The 19,294-nt window shown below is 37.7% G+C and overlaps 2 protein-coding genes and 1 non-coding gene across 4 annotated transcripts; 2 read left to right on the plus strand and 1 right to left on the minus strand.

The window, feature by feature from the left end:
• Positions 1-5,053: 5,053 nt before the first annotated feature.
• On the minus strand, positions 5,054-9,000 carry LOC137106015 (protein chibby homolog 1-like). 2 transcript variants are annotated; one of them, XM_067488988.1, is made up of 5 exons: positions 8,876-9,000; positions 7,105-7,203; positions 6,807-6,912; positions 6,568-6,680; positions 5,054-6,228 (listed from the first exon to the last, which is right to left on the minus strand). In XM_067488988.1, exons 2-5 carry the CDS (start codon positions 7,180-7,182, stop codon positions 6,145-6,147), a joined length of 381 nt encoding a protein of 126 aa, XP_067345089.1. In that variant the 5' UTR covers positions 7,183-7,203; positions 8,876-9,000; the 3' UTR covers positions 5,054-6,144. The 2 variants fall into 2 exon arrangements, with proteins under 2 accessions (XP_067345089.1, XP_067345088.1); XM_067488987.1 differs by lacking the exon at positions 8,876-9,000 and adding an exon at positions 7,346-7,516 and having other exon boundaries at positions 5,096-6,228.
• On the plus strand, positions 7,925-7,997 carry trnar-ccu (transfer RNA arginine (anticodon CCU)). The gene has a single exon. It is a non-coding gene; the product is annotated as a tRNA-Arg (tRNA).
• On the plus strand, positions 7,969-19,053 carry plbd1b (phospholipase B domain containing 1b). Its single transcript, XM_067488985.1, has 11 exons — positions 7,969-8,232; positions 8,787-9,012; positions 9,374-9,457; positions 9,683-9,824; positions 9,917-10,063; positions 10,534-10,678; positions 14,417-14,617; positions 16,560-16,700; positions 16,786-16,971; positions 17,214-17,320; positions 18,056-19,053. The coding sequence occupies exons 1-11, from the start codon at positions 8,166-8,168 to the stop codon at positions 18,230-18,232; spliced, it is 1,623 nt and encodes a 540-aa protein (XP_067345086.1). The 5' UTR covers positions 7,969-8,165; the 3' UTR covers positions 18,233-19,053.
• Positions 19,054-19,294: the final 241 nt, after the last annotated feature.

A 19,294-nucleotide genomic window follows, 5' to 3' on the forward strand; every position in this document is an offset into this window, starting at 1 on the left:
AGGGACGAGGATGGACTGGCTCAGGAATGAGGACATCAGAGGGACAGCTCATGTTAGATGTGTTAGAGATAAAGTCAGAGAGGCCAGATTGAGGTGGTTTGGACATGTTCAGAGGAGAAACTGTGAATATATTGGTAGAAGGATGCTGAGGTTGGAGCTGCCAGGCAGGAGGTCTAGAGGAAGAACAAAGAGGAGATTTATGGATGTAGTGAGAGAGGACATGAAGTTAGTAGCTGTGAGAGAAGAGGATACAGAGGACAGGGTTAGATGGAGGCACATGATTCGCTGTGGCGACCCCTGAAAGGGAACAGCCCAAAGGAAAAGAACAATTTAATAATAGATTCATAGATTTGACATTTGGCACAAATCTGCTTTCTTATTTTTTCTTCCATTGCACAAAAGTAAGGTTTTTGTTGTGGAAACAGACATCACGCAGGGTTTCATTTTGTTGGTCTTAAAGAATCTTGATGAGTCCTCCATCCAGGAACTTTATCCCAGAACTGAAAATATCGTAGAAATGTGCATGTTCATATTCTTCCATTGCTGCTTTTATTTCCTCCAAGCCACCAATGAATATGAAAAGGAACTTTTTTTATGTGTTAAAATTGATAAAGTGTCATGTGGGTGACTACATGAAGGCTGAAAGTTCTATTTACTAATAGTCCGGTCTGTCTCATCTTCAGGGTTATACAGGCAGGACTCTGGAAGTCCGGTATTTTGAAATTCCATAGCAGCATTGGATATGGGACAGCACGATCAGGAAGAGAACCGTGGCTGAAAGGAGAGGAAGACAGAAAACACAAGTTGGACTCAGTCTGTAGGTGAATCTGTGTGCGACATGGGTTAATGACCATGTATTACAAAGGGGTTTCTCAAAAGTGCGTGCACTTCTTCCCCGCTTTGTTGCGCATTTTAGCTTATGGAGTTGTGGGACTGCAATGCATATTGTTGACTTGGATGTTGATATGTGAATAAAATCAGACATGTCAAATGGTCCACTCTTATACAGCACTCTTCTACCTATTGGTACTCAAAGCGCTTTACACTGCTTCTCATTCACCCATTCGCACTCACACTCACACACCAATGGGGGAGCTGCTATGCAGCTGGCCTACGCTCACCGGGAGCAACTAAGTTGGGGTTTAGTGTCATGCTCAACGACACTTTGGCATGTGATTGAGGGACAACTGCTTTTCCTCCTGTGCCACAGTCACCCTAAATATCACTGTTATAAGTTTGTCAGAATTACATTTACAGCTACTTGTGCTGTCCCCATGTAGTCAAAATATATAACAACAAAACAACAAAAATAATAAATACTGTATATTAAGACATTTATAACCTTCAATTTCTAATATATAGATAAAATGATTCCCCTATTAAGGTCATTTAAACAATACTCAACACAACTGTGTCAGAGATGACTCACCAGCAAACAGAATGAGAATGGAGAAGGCTCCCACTTCCAGAGGACTGGCTTGTGGCAGATCTTGCAGTTTGTTCCACGCCCTCTGAAGAGAACTCAGCTGCTCATCTTTCATATACATGTTGACACTCATAAGCAAATCACACAAGGAGAACCTTACATCCAAGGAAACAGGCCTCTGTAGAAGTCACACTGCTTACGCCTGAAAAAGATGACAGTGAATAAATGCTTCTCTGAATTTAGAAATTAAGCTCCACCCTTCACTACTACAGTTTTATACTTCTATGCTTTAATTACCCCCAAGTCAGGTAGGCATTTATACCCTTTATCCAAAAAAAAAAAAAAAAAAACTAGCTTAGGAATTCTCATTATACATCAGCATCCCTAATTAGTCCACTGATTAACTTTCTGTGAATCAACCACACTGAGTGTGATCGAGGGCAAGTTGTGTGTGGCGCCTCCTTTCCCCAGCCTGGGTACATCTGTATTCACGCACAGGAGGCACCCACCTGCATGTACAATTTCATTATAAACAAAGCAAACTATTTCAGGCCTGGCATTTCAAGACTGAGGCCTGCCATCATCACTCGGGCAGCTCTATGTGGGTGAGCTCCAACAGGCTGCCACTAGACGTGGCTGTACAGGAGATAAGTTCAGCAGGGTGTGAAATGTATCCAGAACAGGATACTGAAGACAGTTAGTCATCAGATATATGCTAATTAAATGTAATTAAAAACAACAGGAACTAGATTAGAGAAATTTGAGCCTTTACATAGATCGTGACTGTAAAACTGTCTATAAAAGGATTTTAAAAATCTTTCTGAAATCTTCCTGAAAATTCTTTTAAAATTCTTTTTGAATTAAAAATCTTTCTAAAATTTCTTCTGGTTTAGGATAATCCTTGAGGGAATCTACTAACAAAATGCATCCTTTCGGCTTTTTCAATCAGCCTATTGTGTTTTTTTTTTTATAAATATTGGCACACTTTTCTTTATAGAAATTCCAGATGTCTCTGTTTTGCTAGGTGTTTATACAGCTACTACTATATTTTACTCAATATTACCAAATACTTGCTGTCTTCATTTAAACAGGAAATAATGTGGTTTCATGGCAGATCATGTGGTCTCCACTGCTGAGATAACAGTTACTGCTAATATGCTAAGCTAGTGACACTTAGCAGGAGTTATAAAGGTTTTTAATCTCCCACATGATTTCACACAGCTAATGTTAATATCACATATTAGTTGTGGAATGACAAAAACAATTTAACAAGATGTTCAGTGTTCTATGGCAGACAGCAAGTTTAAAAAAGTTTTTAAAACTAAGTAAATGTAGCTTTTGTTGGCTAAGGCTAGCCTTGGCTACCTCGCCTCCTAAGCTAGCCTTCATCAGATCAACAGCTAGCTTTACACGAACTTTCTTGTTCGTATTTAACAGCAGTTATTTCAGTGCTCACCTTTATATCGAAGACAGTTGCCAAAAAATGCTGAATGAAACTTAATTAAAATGGCATTTGTTAATTCACTGGAGTACTTAATTTTTAAGAAACCCCGATATTGAAAATATCAACAAAAGTTGACCACTGTACCAAAGATTTTCTGACCTTTTGTTGCTAGGCAACATTTAATAAACAAGAAGTTGCTGTCTTTTTTTTAATTGATAACTTTATTTAAAACTTTATATATACACTTCACAGTAGGACTGAAATACAAATACCAAATAATTGACAATAACAACAATAACAAAATACAATAATTTCAAAAACAAACATTAAATATAAGAAAAGAACAACTAAAATAAACACATATAGACATGTAATGGCACATAACAGGGAATATAAACAACAACCAAAAGATAAGAAATTGTTTTCATTAAGTTGGTGGTCAATCTGCTTTTATTTGCCTTGAATTTCATTTAAAATAACTAATAAATTCAGTCATAAATAGGTCTAAGATCCTAAGGTCTGTTACCTTTACATTTTTAATTATTGATATGGTATTTTCCCAAAATAATGAGGTTGATCAGAAGTCAGAAATCCTAGATGGGAGGTTGCCTAAGAAAAATCTAACATTGTAAAATTCAAAAGTTTGAACCTTTTCAGTTTTAAGAGATACCCAGCCATGAATGTCTTTCCAAAATTGGTGGCTGACCATACGAAAAGATTTTTTATAGTTACATCTCCCAGGCTTCAAAAAGAGCAAGGTTCAGTCTAAATCTTTTTTTTCAGGAAGTCCTTAGTTGGGTAATTCATTGTTAAGGTTTTATAATGAGTTTCTTTAACATTGGGAATAACCGGAAATGATAAATAACTAGTTAAAGCCATTTTTAGGCATTCAGAGTCAAGTTCATAGGAATGAATTTGGGACCTGGACATAAATTAAAATTTTTTATAAATTTAAATTTGTTGTCAGCTTTTTTATGAAATATGTCTAAAATCTTCAACTTCAGGTGCAGGCAAACAAATTTATATTTGAAAGAGTTATTTATTAAGTGTAAGAAAAAGAGAGAAGTAGCTTTACAAATGTTCTTTTATTCTTTATTAAAAAACATCTACATCAAATTTACATACAAATTCATTATGGGACAAAAACAGACTGTATTTAAAAAAATTTGTAACAAAGATATTTTTGTAAAGTTCTCTGATTTAAAGGACTTTTTTTTAAGGAATAGTGGGTTTTGTTTTTCCAAATAAAGTTAAAAATAATTGAATTGGCACATTTCAGTGTCTTTGGTTTAATGTATTGGGATTGAAGATTGAAGGGTTTAAAATTCGTGACATTCCTTTTGATTTAGGGTGTTAGTGATCTCTTAGAAGCCAATTGTTTCAAGATAGTTTCATGGCATCAATTCTATCCGAAAAAAATTTGATGATTCCTATCTACATCTTTGTTAATAAGTGTACAATATTATGTATATGAATAAGTAAACGTATAATATTCAGCCCATTCCCCATCTGTGCCATGCCAGTCCAAGCCTGATAGAAATTGGGGAGAGTTGCGTCAGGAAGGGCTTCCGGCGTAAAAGCTGTGCCAAATTATCATGTGGGCAATGATCCGCTGTGGCGTCCCTGAACTCAAGGGATAAGGCAAAAGGACAAAAACAAAACCCAAAAACTAATATTTATGAAAATAAAAAATGTCCTATTTTGTATTAATTTCTAATAGCAATTTGTTTCAGCTCACTGTGACGAACGTTTTATAGGAGTGGTCAGTGCCAGTTTATTTTCTTATATTGTAACAGTGCATAGCTTTTGATGCAATGCCAGGAATGGGTCACTGCTCTCCTCATAAAGGTTTGTCAGATGGACCTTTCCATCAAAAGTAAAGTTTGAAACTACAGAAAATGTATACATACAAAACAAACCCTATACCCTCAATACAATTAGAAAAACAATCACCTACTTACAGGTGTTCCATTGTCTTAGTGATAAATTATTTCCTGGATCAGACCACAGGCAGAGCAGTTGAGTGTATGAAAGACCTGTACTTTGTAAAAAGTACATGCATGTCTTTCATTTCTACGTTAAAATCATGTGTGGCCTTTTAGGTTATACGAAGAAAACTCTAAACGGTTCCACCTTAATCTAACACATTTTTCATTTAGTCCAATGTCTGTCTGTCTGTAAGTACTTTGTAAAAACGTGTTTACTATAACAGTTTTACGACCACATAGGAAGTGGTAGGGTATACAAAACATTATAGATGTCGGATGATTTCATGTTGTGTTTACAGTTTCTAGACATTCAGCATTAGACATTTAGGTATGCGGTATTCTCTGTATGCGTTTCCCCCTTCCAGGACCTCTGCAGGCCTTTGATCCTTAAATAAACCCTTTGTGTGTGTCTTGGCGGTTTGGGGGATGTGTGGTACAATACTAAAGTCTTGCTGGATGATTGTCTGCAATGGTTTATTCTCAGACCTGTTGGTTGGTTATAGGGGTCACAAAAATTGGAAGAAATTGATTTATTTCTTTAGAATCAAGATATTTATTGAGTCCAAAATGTAATCTTTTCATTTAAACTACTTCAAACATATGCTCAAACATAATTTCAAAGTAAACACTCATACTGTTGTTGATGATAGATACCGTAACACTGGTGTTAGTGTTGGGTTTCCGGTGCACAAACTCGTAGAATGTCACTGACTGGGTTTCTTTAAGAGTAGAGGTTTCAGAAAGTGTATTTTCCATGATTCCAAAGAAAACCCAAATGATTAACTTTATCAACAGGACACCCCCTTTTCTTTTAGCTGTTTTCTGTCCAACCCTTGCCTTCACTGTTTGCGAAAAGAAACTCCACCTATGAGTGGGGTGTAGTGTCTGGGGTCATGGAACATTAGCCATTATGAGATTAAAATCCTAACTAACAGAAACCCTTGGATGAGCAGGAGTGTGCTTGGTGAATCTCTCTCTCTCTTTTTTAATTTAAAAAAAGTCGGGAACCTGGTAGTTAAAATTTTGAAAAAAGGCGTTAACTGAAAGCAGTGATGTCATAGGACTGGGTAGTGCAAGATGATGTCATAGATGTGGGAACCGGAAGATGATGTCATAGGGTCAAAGATCACATGACAGAACTCATACTCTGTGTCTTCATTATAAGAAAAACAATTAAGTTCAATCTGTTTTTATGAGCAAATAACTTTTTGCATAACAAAACTAAAAACTACACGTGAACACTAGTTTCATTTTATAACAGCATCTTCTACAATGAAGGCATACGATCAAATTTGTCCTTTCTTCTTTCGAATCTTTATATCCTCCACTTCTTTCTCCATCAAGTGGTACTCTACTGTAGTCTCTGTCAACTAGAAGGAAAAGATTAATTAAGTATTTAGCAGCATTGGTAAGACACTCAAATCAAAATGATGAACTGATAATTAAGTGAAGCCAAGCCACGTTTTACAACAAATGCAAATAGCTGTGAATTTTCCCCAAACGTACTGTACATCATATGTATTATTATAGATCCTGAGGGCCTTTGAAACATGGCACAGGTTTATCCAAGGTGACTGTATCAGTCTGAAAAGGGTTTCAGTGGGATGAGGGTTGCTTTCTTATTGGGAAAAAATAGAATAAATAATAATAAATATTTCAGTTTCATTAGACATTAGTGTATGTATGGAAAGTTGCAGAAGAGTTCTTACCATGTCCAAGAGAATTTCAATCTTCAGCTTCAAGAGATTATTCTCCTCCTCCAACTGTACGTTTCTTTTTTTAAGCCGCTGCATTTCTCTACTGGATGCATTTCCACTAGATTCTGGTTCAACAATAATCATAAGAAATTAAGAATTAATGTTGTCCACTCCATTCTGAGACTAGTTATCTAGCAGATTTGGGAATATGTATATGCTGGTTTTGTATTCAGCATGATCAAACACGACACCTGTTATCCACTGTCCATCTTCAAATTTCCAGCTCTGACCTCCAATGTTCATTACAGGAGGTCCATATTCAAGGCCCAGCTCTATTTCTCTTGTTGAACGATCCAACTGTAATACATAAAAAAATAGATCAGTTTGCATGCACTCCTAATGAACAATGGCTAGCACAATGCTAAAGTTTAAACCCCTTTTTGAATGTACTCCCAAGTGACCAATGTTGATTTAATAAAAAGTAAGCGGTATATATGGTTATTGGCATGTACTTCATTTAAACAGTGTCTTTAAGTACTTTAAACTTACTGTATGGAGGCTAGACAGAGATGCAGATTTACGAGGAGGAGTCTTCTTCGGACTGAATGTGTGACCAAAGAGCGGCATCTTAAAAGATTTTTTAAAGTCCTGTAAAATAAGTGCACCAAACGAAGCATTAGTATTTTCAGACACCTGAATAACATATTCCCAGCAAGATTATTGATATTAACAGTACGTTAACGTTATCGCTAGGTGGCTAACAATAGCTAGCAGTGAGTACTACTCATACCTGGCCTTTGATTGAAACTCACGATTGCCTCTGATGGGTTACTAGTTGTTCTGTCACAGAAAATGTGTAGCTAATATATTTACCTCCATTAAAACAAAGTATTTAAAGTCTTAACGTGGTGGCTTAAATTATTTTCTCTCCAAACAAAACCATGCTTGCAACTGCGCAAGTGTGAAAGTACCATTTGACTAAATTGGACGACTTTCTGATATATTGCATGTCTTCTTTAAAAATATAGGGAAGGATTTTCAAACACCAACATGTTAACAAAACGTAAATATAACTAGTTACAATGTGTTGGTATATCATAATATTCAGTATGGAATTTAAATTTTATATGGCCCCTATTTAGGAGAGAAAATGGTACCGCCCTTGAAACGTAAACTTAGTCGCCATGGTGATGGCTTCACTCGACTTTCCAAGTGTTCCTAACAGTGCATCATGCTTTATGTTTGATCGAGCAATTTGACAAAATGGTTATTTCAGAAATAAATAAGTCTTAACAAACTATACAAACGATAGAAGGGAAACTGTGACAATGATCTCTAAATACCAATGACCCCGCCCACCTCTTCCGGCGCCCCAGTGGCCTAATGGATAAGGCACTGGCCTCCTAAGCCAGGGATTGTGGGTTCGAGTCCCATCTGGGGTGGAACATGTTTTTTGTTTTGTTTTTAGAGATGAGCACGGACTATGTCCATGTGTCAAACATTTAAACATCGACCGTTTAATACCGCATTGGGGACAACTGCAACACTGTCGCTGAAATTTATTTATTGAAATATCCTTTATCTATGAAAGGCAGAGATTTGCAGCTGAGATGGAGAAACAGAACTTCAAACTGTGTCTACTGCTGAACACTCTGGCGCTATCCGTGGGAACTTATCGTAAGTAACGCTGCGGTGGCATATATTCATATATGACAGATTTTTTTTTAATCCAGCAGACAATACCTATAACTCAGCATAAAAAACTATTTACTAACTCTGTTTAAGTGAAAGTTACGACTAATGCAGGTCTTCATGACATCTTCACTGTAGGCCCATTTCTAGCTTTTTCTATTCTGCTCAAATTTGTATTTTCACCTTGCATTTATGTATTATAAAATTTGTTAAAATTTGGTTAGAATATATAGGTCACGTCTAAAAGTTTATATACACCCTATATATGTATATATACTAATTTTTATATCCTCTCTTTTTTCCTCTTTTTAAGTGATGTTTTGTGTTTATGCAGTGTTTAATGAGAGGATTTATTATCGATTTCTAATAAACCTAACTTAGTTTCAAATAGTAAAATATGCATGCATGGCTATAGTCACTGCTCTATAAAGGTATTAGTGGCAGAAACAATTTTTCTTATACTGCTATATGTGTCATGACATGAACTTACATAATGTGTTATCTAACTTCTACCCCTGTCCCTTCTCCTACAACGGTAGAGCTCCAAGAGGCCACTGTGTATTGGGATACTGCCCAGAAAAGCGTGATCCTGAAGGAAGGGGTGATGGAAACAGACGGGGGAGCTTACGGTTACTTTAATGATACTCTGCTCCTCTCTGGGTGGGGTATCTTGGAAATCTGTGCAGGATATGGAGGGATCATCACACAGGAAGATGACACCACCTTCTTCCTCGCTGGTTATCTGGAAGGTTACCTCACTGCTGGGTGAGTTTTACAGCTCTTCTGTGGAACAAAAATCAAGTTTGGGTTTTAAATATTGACTTTTTATGTCCTAACCTGTATACTTAAAAAAAAAAAAAAAAAAAAACGAAAACACCAAATACACTCTGTTAGGAACAGATATTCTCTAGAACAAAGCACCAGTAAATGGGCCAGTCAGCATAAATAAGGTGGATAATTTTTAATAGACCAGAATTTAAAATAGACCAGAATGATTTGCCATCTGTAGATCTTCTTAAAAATATAAATAAAATAATTTTAATAAGAGCTCTGAAATGTATCTATAAGGCTGTGCTCTCTTGTTTAGTACTTTGACTGTTTATATTTCTTTCTTTCTTAATTACAGGCAGATGTTCAATCATTACTCCAATATGTATTCTCAGATGATAAATGATGAAAAGGTTTTGAGTCCCCTGAAAAGGTTTTTCAGGTACTTTCTGCTAATTTGACACAGAATCTGATTTTAAAATGTTAAGGATAAGTGTCTGCTTCACTCCGGTCAGTGTGTCTATCTGTCACACATTAATCCATAAAAAATGCAATAAAAAACACTTTTGTGTGCAGTGTTTGATATAATCTTGGTTGTAGTTGCACAATAATTTAAAGTAGCTGAACAGAAACAGGGTAAAGTGCCTGTCCATTTTCTCATTTAAAGCAAACAAGACCAGTGGTCTAGAGAACAGGTGAAGCTGAGGAGAAACAGTGACCCCCTTTGGAAACATCTGGGACTGATCCTGGCCCAACTGGATGGCCTACATGCGGGAGCTGCACATTGGGCCAAAAGCAAAAACAGAGAGGTGTGTGGATATGTGCTGAAGAGATGGTGAGAGAGCTGTCACATAATCATTTCATTCATCTCTCCCACATGCTCTCTCTCTTTCTTGTCCAGCCTCTGTCAACGTTTGCCATCCAGTTTTTGAATGGTGTTGGCGACCTTCTGGACCTGGTCCCAGCTCTGACACCTCGTTCCAACTCCTCCACAGGGACAGGCACTTTCAGGATGCCAGGAATGGGTCACTGCACTGCTCTCATAAAGGTTAGGCTAAGCTCATTTGGCTCAAGCTGTGAAGGGGCACTTGGAAACATCACCCTGGGCCTAATTGCTCTATAGTCAACTCTTTTGTGTGGGCTTTTCCCTTCTAAAGGGGGTGAGTGGAAAAGGTCACTGAGAATAACTTATTTTCTTTTTCACCTATAGCATGTAATTGGAAATGAAGACATTAAGTGAAGCGAATAAATGTGCATGTTTTTCCTGCACAATTCTGATTGGGTTGCTTTATAAAAGAAATTGAATGAAAAGCTGGAAATCACATGTACAGTTACTAGGGACCAAGTTGAACTTCATATAAATACAGCAACTTAATTCAAATTCAGTTCTTCTGTGTAATAATGACAAAAAATATTGAATATCAGGTTAAGCACAAACCTGAGATAAACTGCTCCAGAATTAGACAGTCATGCACATGTCTCTCACCTTAACTTATATTAGTCTTTCTATTTCCTTAGGTGCTACCAGGCTTTGAGAACCTGCTGTTTGGCCACTCCAGCTGGTACACTTATGCAGCTACCATGCGTATCTATAAACACTGGGACTTCAGAGTCTCTGACACACACACTGCCACTGGAAAAATGTCATTCAGCAGTTACCCCGGTACACACACATATTGCATATTAAGTAGAATAGGATTTAAATGAGCTTCACTGTATTTAAATGCTGTCGTAAAAGATGCTTAGAGGACTGATGTGGGACACAGCTCTTCGTTAAACCATGTGGTTTAATTTTCACTTGGAAACTAAAAACACAGATATTAAGGACTCAAATCCTCAATGAACATTCTCTACTGAACATAATTCGTCTGCTAAGCCCACGGCTTAGTCAGCGATGCGATGAGGACTCAGCAGCAATTGCACACACCCAAACAGAGCCATGATGAAATGTATCCCCACCCAGTTAAGTCAAAGTAGGCTGAATAATTTGGTTGACAAAGTCGTCCAGACCATAAAAATCCTCTTATAGGCTCCATTGCTATCAAAACACAAGTGGTTTTAAAGCACTATTTTTATGGGCCAGCAGGCCAAGGCTGTCACTTCACTATATTAAAAAGGAGAGATGAAATACCCTGCTGCCAGCTGAGGCGATCTGTGGTCCTTGTAGCCTTCTTAAGCTGCAGGGCTCAGACACATTTAGTAGACACAGCACATCAGGGCTTACACGGAAACATGCCAAACTTCAACACATGGAGACAGAGTGGTGGTGAAAACATTCATTAAATCATAATTTCTATTGTCAATAAACTAAACCATATCAATTTTTTTATTTTAACAATAACAACAGCAGCTTTAGTTGCTGGTTATATCAAAGAATTTGAAATATTTTCCTTTATTTATTACTGTTTGGCATTTTAATGTCCAAATCCTTCAATGGGAGATTAGGGCCTGTTTAACAATTTCGCAGATTGTGACACTATCCATGAACAGACAATCTGCATTAGACAGCTCATAGTCCTCCTTTTGCTCACCCTCAGGAAAGTCATACTTAAACTGATGATTCCACAGGTCTTCCAGCTTGGCAAGTGATATAAGCTTTGACGCAACTTTCATCTCTGGTTCTGTTGCAACCACCTTCTTTCAGTAGCCCATTGAGTGTCCAACCCAGCATAGTTCTGACTGCATAAGGGCCATTGTTGACACTAGGAATTACTTCCTCTGGTTCCATCGCCCTTGCAACACTAGTTCCAATCCACAATCCTACGTCTGCGCTGATGATAGGTATTTGCACACCTGTAAGATGTGGCCACTTATCTACCTCTTCTTGTCCTGGGATGTTCTCCTTGCTCACGGGAATACCCTTTTGTGAAAACACCTCATTTAGCTCTATGAAGTTATTTGATTCCAGGTGGCTAACCTCCAACTCTGTCACAATGTTACTGGTCACAGCTTTGTTTTCCCCCATTGTTGTAAAAAGTAGGCTAACCTTTTTCCCATGCAGATTCAGCTCATCAGGAAGTTTATCTGTACAAATTGTAGCTGCGCTGCCAGAATCCAAGAATACAAACGAAGTAATTACTTTGTTGGCCTTTTTTACCTTCACTTGGACAGTAACTATGGCCAGAATACCCTCCGTGCTCGCAGGCTTGGCATTAACGTTTTGGTTACATCTGCTGTTCACAAATCCACTGATCACATCCTGTTCATCACCATCCACAGACTGCATCTCCTTCTAGATCTTCACGTGCAGCAAAGTACGGTGCGTCCCTGAGCAGAGAACTGACAGTTTACTTCCTCCTGACAGCACCTATGAATATGTCCTGGTTTCAGACATCTGAAGCATAAGCCTTCTCTCCTGAGAAACTATCTTATCCTTGTAAGAAGAATTCTGTAGCTCTTTACAGTGCTCAAAAGTTTGCTCCTCATGGAAAAAAAGATGAGACTCAGGTGAGGCTTTGATGGTACTGGAAGGGCCTGACTTACTAAAGCCAGACTCGATGCTCACGTCCTTTTGAGTTGTCGCTTGCTTTGCAGTAGTTGTAAAGGTTTTCGCCTTGTGTACCGCTTTAAACATCATCCCCCATTTTATTCTCCATTCCCCAATTTTATTCTCCATTCCCCCATTTTATTGTGAGGAATGCTTTCTTTGCTCTAAGCGTAGCTTCTTGCCGCTCCCTCTCTGTCTAAAGCTTCGCTTCTTCTGCCTTAAGTTTAGCTTCTTGCTGCTCTAGACCATGTCTTTACCTTAATGCTTCCCCCTTTGTTAATAGATTAGCTCTTTCTAGTTCGACCTCAAGCCATTCATAATGCCTTTTGAAGCTGAAGATGCCACAGAGCAAACAGAACTTGTTTTGGACTTCCTAGATCTCCTTGAGGACACTAAATACACTGTGTCCTGTAGACTCTACAGAACCTACACTGTCATTTGCCTTACATGCTTCCCCAAGACGCTGATGTGTCCCTTTAATCTAACGCACAACATCGTCACAAAATTTTCTGAATAAATTTCCCCTCTGCTCATCGGTATTCATATCCTCTTTGGACTTAGACTTGTTTGAATGTTTGTTTCTTTGCTTGTGGTATTTGTATCCCAAAACTCACCAAACAGTTGGTTGAACTCTGTCAACAGTTTGGTTTCCACCAGCTCCACGCAGCAGTCCTCCTCCATTGAACGGCGCATTATGCTCTTTTGTTTCACCACCCAGTCCCACTTGACCGTTCTTCTGTCTATCAGACTCTGCAGGGCACTCTCTCCATGGCCTTGAGACATGTCTTTGCCTGTCGTTTTACCACATTAGCTGGATCGATTTCTCCTTCCATTGTTTGCTGAGTAGTGTTTAGCCCGTGTAGAGATGGTTTCTTGCTAATGTAGAGCGAACTTACTCGAATCTGACGCTCTAGCAAATACTTCACTCCAGAGATCGATGTCGAATGACGAACATTGAACATTTATTGTATTTGCTTATCAACTTAGCCGATGACGGATCAATTGTACACACACGTTTAAGTACAATAATCTCACAGTGAACAGGTTCACAAAACAATTTCATACATACAAGTTTCTCAAAGTATGGCTGAACTCACTGAACTCGGTAAGAAACCGTGTGCCTCCCAAGCTTCACACTGAACCTTTCACTTCTACCTTGTTGCAGTCCACACTACCTTGTAGTCAGTTCCTCTGCTCCAGTTAACGTGTCCCGTCTGCTCCCTTCAGTAGCTGAGCTGAACTTCCGTCTCTTGAAACAAACCCTTTGGCATGTGTTGTTGCCTTGACCACTGCCCAACAAACTTAAAAGGCAAACTACAACAGACAACCATCAAAGCAATATGACATCATCACTATAAATAAACACAACACATGACACCATACAGTACAGTTCACAATACTCAATACATACATATACTATTTAATTTTGTTTTCTGGAGAAATACCAGCAAGAATAATCCAAATAGTAGTATGAATAAGTATAGTAACTATATTACCGGATCTAACAACAATATCATACTGTTATTAATAACACTAAATTCCATCAAAGTGACTGACTTCACTTAGCCACTTAGTATTTGCGTACTGCAAATTTAAACTATTTTGTAACAAAGTAATTTAATTTATAGCAATGCATAATATTTTAGAGTTGATGCTATTTTTTATTTAAAGACTGTAACCAAGCAGCATAAAATGGAAATTAATAAAACAAATTCAGAACAGAAAAGTTACTTTCAGCAGTTGCTAAATAATAATTGAGTTGTGCAAGCAATTGGTTAAGAGATGATTTCATCACACCTCTGTTTACTTTGAAATCTTTGTCCTAATATGTGTTCCTCCTCTCACTTCCTCGGCTCTTGGCTTTCATATGATTACATTCTCCTCCTCCTCCTCCTCCTCCACCACCTCCACCAGGCTTTCTGATGTCTCTGGATGATTTCTACCTGCTTGGGAGTGGCCTGCTGATGACTCAGACCTCCATTGGTGTGTTCAACGCCTCTTTGTTCTCTCAGCTTAGTCCTAACAGCCTGCTGGCCTGGCAGAGAGTCCGCCTAGCCAACAGCCTCGCACACAGTGGACAAGAGTGGGCCCACGTTTTCTCCAAATATAACTCAGGTCAGATACAAGTCCGGACAAACCTAAAGAAAAACAAAGCAAAGTAGGCAGCTAATATCATTAGACAAACCAAAAAATAACATTACAAATATCATTTCCTAAACTATGTTCGATTGTAAATAGAACAAACACAAAACATTAAACGCTGAAACAAAGTTTATTTCTTTTTGAAAAATATTTGCTCATTTTAAATGAACTTAAACTTTTCAAAACTAGCCAGGTCTTCCTAATTCAAACTTTTTCCTCTTTTGAATGGCAATGTTTTACTGCACATGAGAGGTTATTTAGTTTTTCTTGTACATGCTTTAACTACTTCAAGCTACAGTTCAAGTACTGGTGATGGGCTGGGTGGAGTGTAATGCAGAAGGGAAATCTAATGGTGTGAGAAGGTCTCATTTTAGCCTGGCTGGAATTCCAGAATATTGTAGGTTAATTCGTTTTCCCAATTCCTAGCACAGTGGTGGAGTGGTTAATGCTGCCGCCTCAAAGCTAGAAGGTCCCTGGTTCAAATACAGCTGCCAAATGCGGCCTTTGTCTGTGGAGTTTGCATGTGCTTGCGTGGGTTTCCTTCAGGTACTCTGGCTTCCTCCATTAGTCCAATGACAGGTGTAATTGTGCCACCTCTAGCTCTTTCATGAAGACCATACAAGTATTATTCACATTAGATTAAATCCTACTTTTGCCCATTTGGTGGAGCAATTTTCCACATTGTTAACTTATATTTAGCATGGGAAATTACAATCAAATAAGAGAACAATAAACTTACCTTTATGTTGGACTAGAACCTGGATTATGTAAGAACGAAGAGGACAAATTTCCACAGGGGTTTAGCAGACTCTCAAACAGGCATCCTTCTCAGTACAAATCACTTGTGTATGTTTGTATGTTAATTGAGCAGCTGCTTTGATCGTTTACATCACGTTGCTATGGGAAGGCAGAGGAAAACAGGACAGGGTGTTCTCAAGACTGACAGTCCTCAACCAACAGCCTCTGCTCTCCAGCTGCCTTGTCAAACTATTGTTCTGGCTTATGGGCAATTTACTGGAGAACCTTTCCCTTTTTCTGCGTTTTCAGTTCACTTGGATTGAATTTGGTTTGGGTTTTAATTTCTGTAGTACTCTTAAGCCACAAGTTTACTGTGTTTCGACCAGTGGTCCCAGATCTCTCAGGCATACGTGCAAGACTGTGCACGTTGTTTTTCCTGTGCCACTGCTATGATATGCACAAAGCCAAAAAGAGTTAGATTAATAATTGGACTGGCAGTGGTTAACTTCTAGTATAAACTCCCTATAATGGTGCCCTTAAGGGCATGTTTTTACCCAAAACATACAGTGCATGCTCTGTTTCTTTTGGTTGTGGTCCTTCTTTAAAGTCAGGGTTTATATCAATGCAATCACAAAGATTTGAATTGTTTGACTGATATATAATTTATCAGACTGAAGCTTACTTTTGTCAATGCTGCATCATAATTTGATGGATTTGCAGACAGTCTAACATCACTTGTTGGTTTGTTCAGATATACATATTCGCTCTGTTAGGTGCCACTTAATGTGACAGTTCAAGATAAGTCATGACATTACTGTGCCTTTAAAAAAGTGAGCCCCTTGAAGATCTTTTATTCTTTTGATAATCTATTTATTAATATTGATCGATTTATTTAATTATTATTTTGTACTGATCAACAGAAAACACTTTGGTCAAAGTGAAAACAAATCTCTACACGCAATCTAAATTAATTAAAAATGTAAAATAGAAAATTTACTAAGAATTGTTTATTCAGTTTAAGTGAGTGCTTATTAGCTGCATGTTTGGCAGCAATTCCTTTACAGCAAAGACTATATGGATACATAATTGGCTTTGTACTCATGAGTAAACCACGTTATTGGTAAAGGTGTTAAAAGAGATGTAACAGAAGCAGAGTATTTTTTTTCTTGTATTTCAGGTACATATAATAGCCAGTACATGGTGGTGGACCTACATAAGGCCTCTCTTGGTCACAGCATTAGGAATGGAGCTCTAACAGTAGTGGAACAGATTCCTGGGAAGATCATTTACTCAGATCAGACTCAAGCTTTACGCAGAGGTAAGAAACAAACACAATTCTAATTGTTTGTTTCTAAAAGTTTTTAAGTTTCTCTGAAATAATCTTAACCTTCACTTTCTGGCAGGATATTGGTCGTCTTACAACATACCATTTCATACTGAAATCTACAACCTGAGTGGGTATAGTGTGATGTGGAAGAGATACGGAGTAGACTTCTCCTACGACCTCTGTCCCCGAGCCAAAATCCTACGCAGGGACCAGGCCAAGGTGTCTGACCTTAACTCTCTTAAACACATCATGAGATACAACAGTAAGTGCACCAATAACTCTCGGATTCTTCAGCACCAAATGTTTAATGTTTAATTCACTGATGGAGAAGAAGGGACTTTCTGGCATCACATCACCTCTCAACAGATGTTATCAGAATTTCTGAACTCTGGAACTTATCAAAGATGTGTCAGACAATAAAAACATAATGTTTTCTGTTGCTGTTTAGGATATTTTTCCAGATTGTTAGTTACTTGAGTAACAGTCAGACTGGTTCTGTTTCAGACTACAAGAGAGACCCCTACTCCAAAGGCCATCCATGTAAAACCATTTGTTGCCGTAATGACCTGAGACCAAGGAGACCACACCCAGGAGGTTGCTATGACACTAAGGTCATTAGCAGCAGATATGTACTACATTTTATCTTGTGGATTAACAAGTGCTATTACAAAATGTCTTATTGAATTGTTTATTTGTTATTGTAAACAAATTTGGTTTTTTTTAAGAAATACTAAAAGCTGGTACCTTGTGAGACTATGGGCAACTAAATGCTAGTGTTAGTGGGCTGACATGCTCACAATGACAATGCTGACTGACACACTGATGTTCAACAGATCTGACAAGAGGCATTTAAGTGAAACCAACATTTGGACTAAGCAAAAACACCCTGATGTTACAAAAAGTTAAGGAATAGTTGTTACAGTTCATCTGAGGGGGAAAATGAATATCTATACCAAAAATGATGCTAATAGTTGTTGGTACATTTCATGCACAATCACAAATGTCAACTTTGTTGTGCTGCTAGTGGAAGGTCAGGAAGCTGACCAAAGGCATTAGAATTTGTCATCGAGGGGTTAATAAATGTGTGCCCTTCCACAGAACAAACTAAGAAGAAACACTGAAACTTTTTAATTTCTGCTTTGAAGGGTTATAGTTGAGGTCTTTAAATAGCAGTTAAACAATAACTTTGCATCCACTTTACTTAAACCTAAAACAAAGAGGTTTCAACATATTCAATTACAGATGTCATCATCTATGTGGTATGATTTTGTTATTTGAACCTTTTAAATGGACTCCACTTTTTCCCTGTAACTCCCTCCCGCCTCATTTTCTATTTCATCGTACAGGTGACAGATTACCAGATGTCTCTACAGCTGGTTGCTGAGGCAATAAATGGCCCCACAACGCAAGGGGGTCTGCCTCCATTTTCATGGCAATCCTTCAACCTCACCACTCATCAGGGTCTACCACACATCTACAACTTTCCCTTTGTCACCATGAAGCCCAAACTGCATAGGCCCTAAAATTGCAGAGATGGAAGATATAATCCTCCAGACAGAATGTGTCATGGGCCCATAAGAAATTATGTTTTATCACACCATAAATGTGTAGTAACTATGCACACTGTAAAAGATTACCAATGTATAACACATACTGTATATTTCATTAATTTAAACAAATGCCTTTCACAGACCATTTTACTGCAATTATTCTTTGAAATGTTGAATATAAAAATATAAACTTATTTTCCTACTTTAATAGGGTATAAGTCACATGTAAATATTTATTAGTGAATTTTTTTAATAAAGCATTTATACATTGTGAGATGTCTGTGACTGAAACATCTCCAATTTCTCACTTAATGGCAGCATTAGTAAATGTACTGTTTTCACAGACTGTGTTAATAACTTGACTTTTGATCAACAGGTAAATGTGACTAATTTTTATTGAAGTATTAGGATATTAATTTTGTTTGTTGTTGTCCTTGTTTTAAGTTCTGTGTGATGTGTAGACGGACTGACTCAGAGTTTAAATTATTACTCAGTTTTATATGCAGAAATAAAGTATTTCTTCATACTGTAAATTGTGCGTTTCCCCCCGTGTTTGGTTATCAGAATACGTTTAAAGACTACAAGACCCAGAACTTTATGTGAATGCCAAGTTTCTTAAAAACAAACGGAAATTGTACTATTTTACTTTCAAAATAAAGTGTTCAACTATGAAAAGCTGTTCAAACAAGATGCCTAAATCACGACTTTCCTTACGATAAAGCCTTTTCAACATTCAATACAGAGAAAGGTGGGCCTACAGGGGTACCAAGACCAATGGGTGGCCAGGTGGCACATTATTTTCTGGAAATGTCATTAATAAAAATATGTTTATCCGATTACCTGAAACCAACAAATATACAGCGCATTGTAAGTAATAAAGCCATGTCAGTAAAGGTCTACAAATCATTTATAATCCAAGGCTGTCATTTTCTGCTGTGTCTCGGGTAAAGTCTTTTATTTGAATAGGTTTTCAGTTGTACTAGAATTTTCACTTGTGAGATTTCCGGTAGCTACGGCGCACGCGGCTGATCTTTG

Source organism: Channa argus, chromosome 20 (assembly GCF_033026475.1).
Source record: "Channa argus isolate prfri chromosome 20, Channa argus male v1.0, whole genome shotgun sequence".
Taxonomy (NCBI): Eukaryota; Metazoa; Chordata; class Actinopteri; order Anabantiformes; family Channidae; genus Channa; species Channa argus.

What these genes read in the sequence shown, in the direction of transcription:
- LOC137106015 (XM_067488988.1), bottom strand. Translation starts at nt 7,182, where the DNA reads ATGCCGCTCTTTGGTCACACATTCAGTCCGAAGAAGACTCCTCCTCGT. An exon ending in CTCTGTCTAGCCTCCATACA is followed by an intron (nt 6,913 to 7,104) that starts GTAAGTTTAAAG and finishes TATGTATTACAG; the next exon opens with TTGGATCGTTCAACAAGAGA. An exon ending in AGATGGACAGTGGATAACAG is followed by an intron (nt 6,681 to 6,806) that starts GTGTCGTGTTTG and finishes TTGTTGAACCAG; the next exon opens with AATCTAGTGGAAATGCATCC.
- plbd1b (XM_067488985.1), top strand. Translation starts at nt 8,166, where the DNA reads ATGGAGAAACAGAACTTCAAACTGTGTCTACTGCTGAACACTCTGGCG. An exon ending in GCTATCCGTGGGAACTTATC is followed by an intron (nt 8,233 to 8,786) that starts GTAAGTAACGCT and finishes CTACAACGGTAG; the next exon opens with AGCTCCAAGAGGCCACTGTG. An exon ending in GAAGGTTACCTCACTGCTGG is followed by an intron (nt 9,013 to 9,373) that starts GTGAGTTTTACA and finishes TCTTAATTACAG; the next exon opens with GCAGATGTTCAATCATTACT.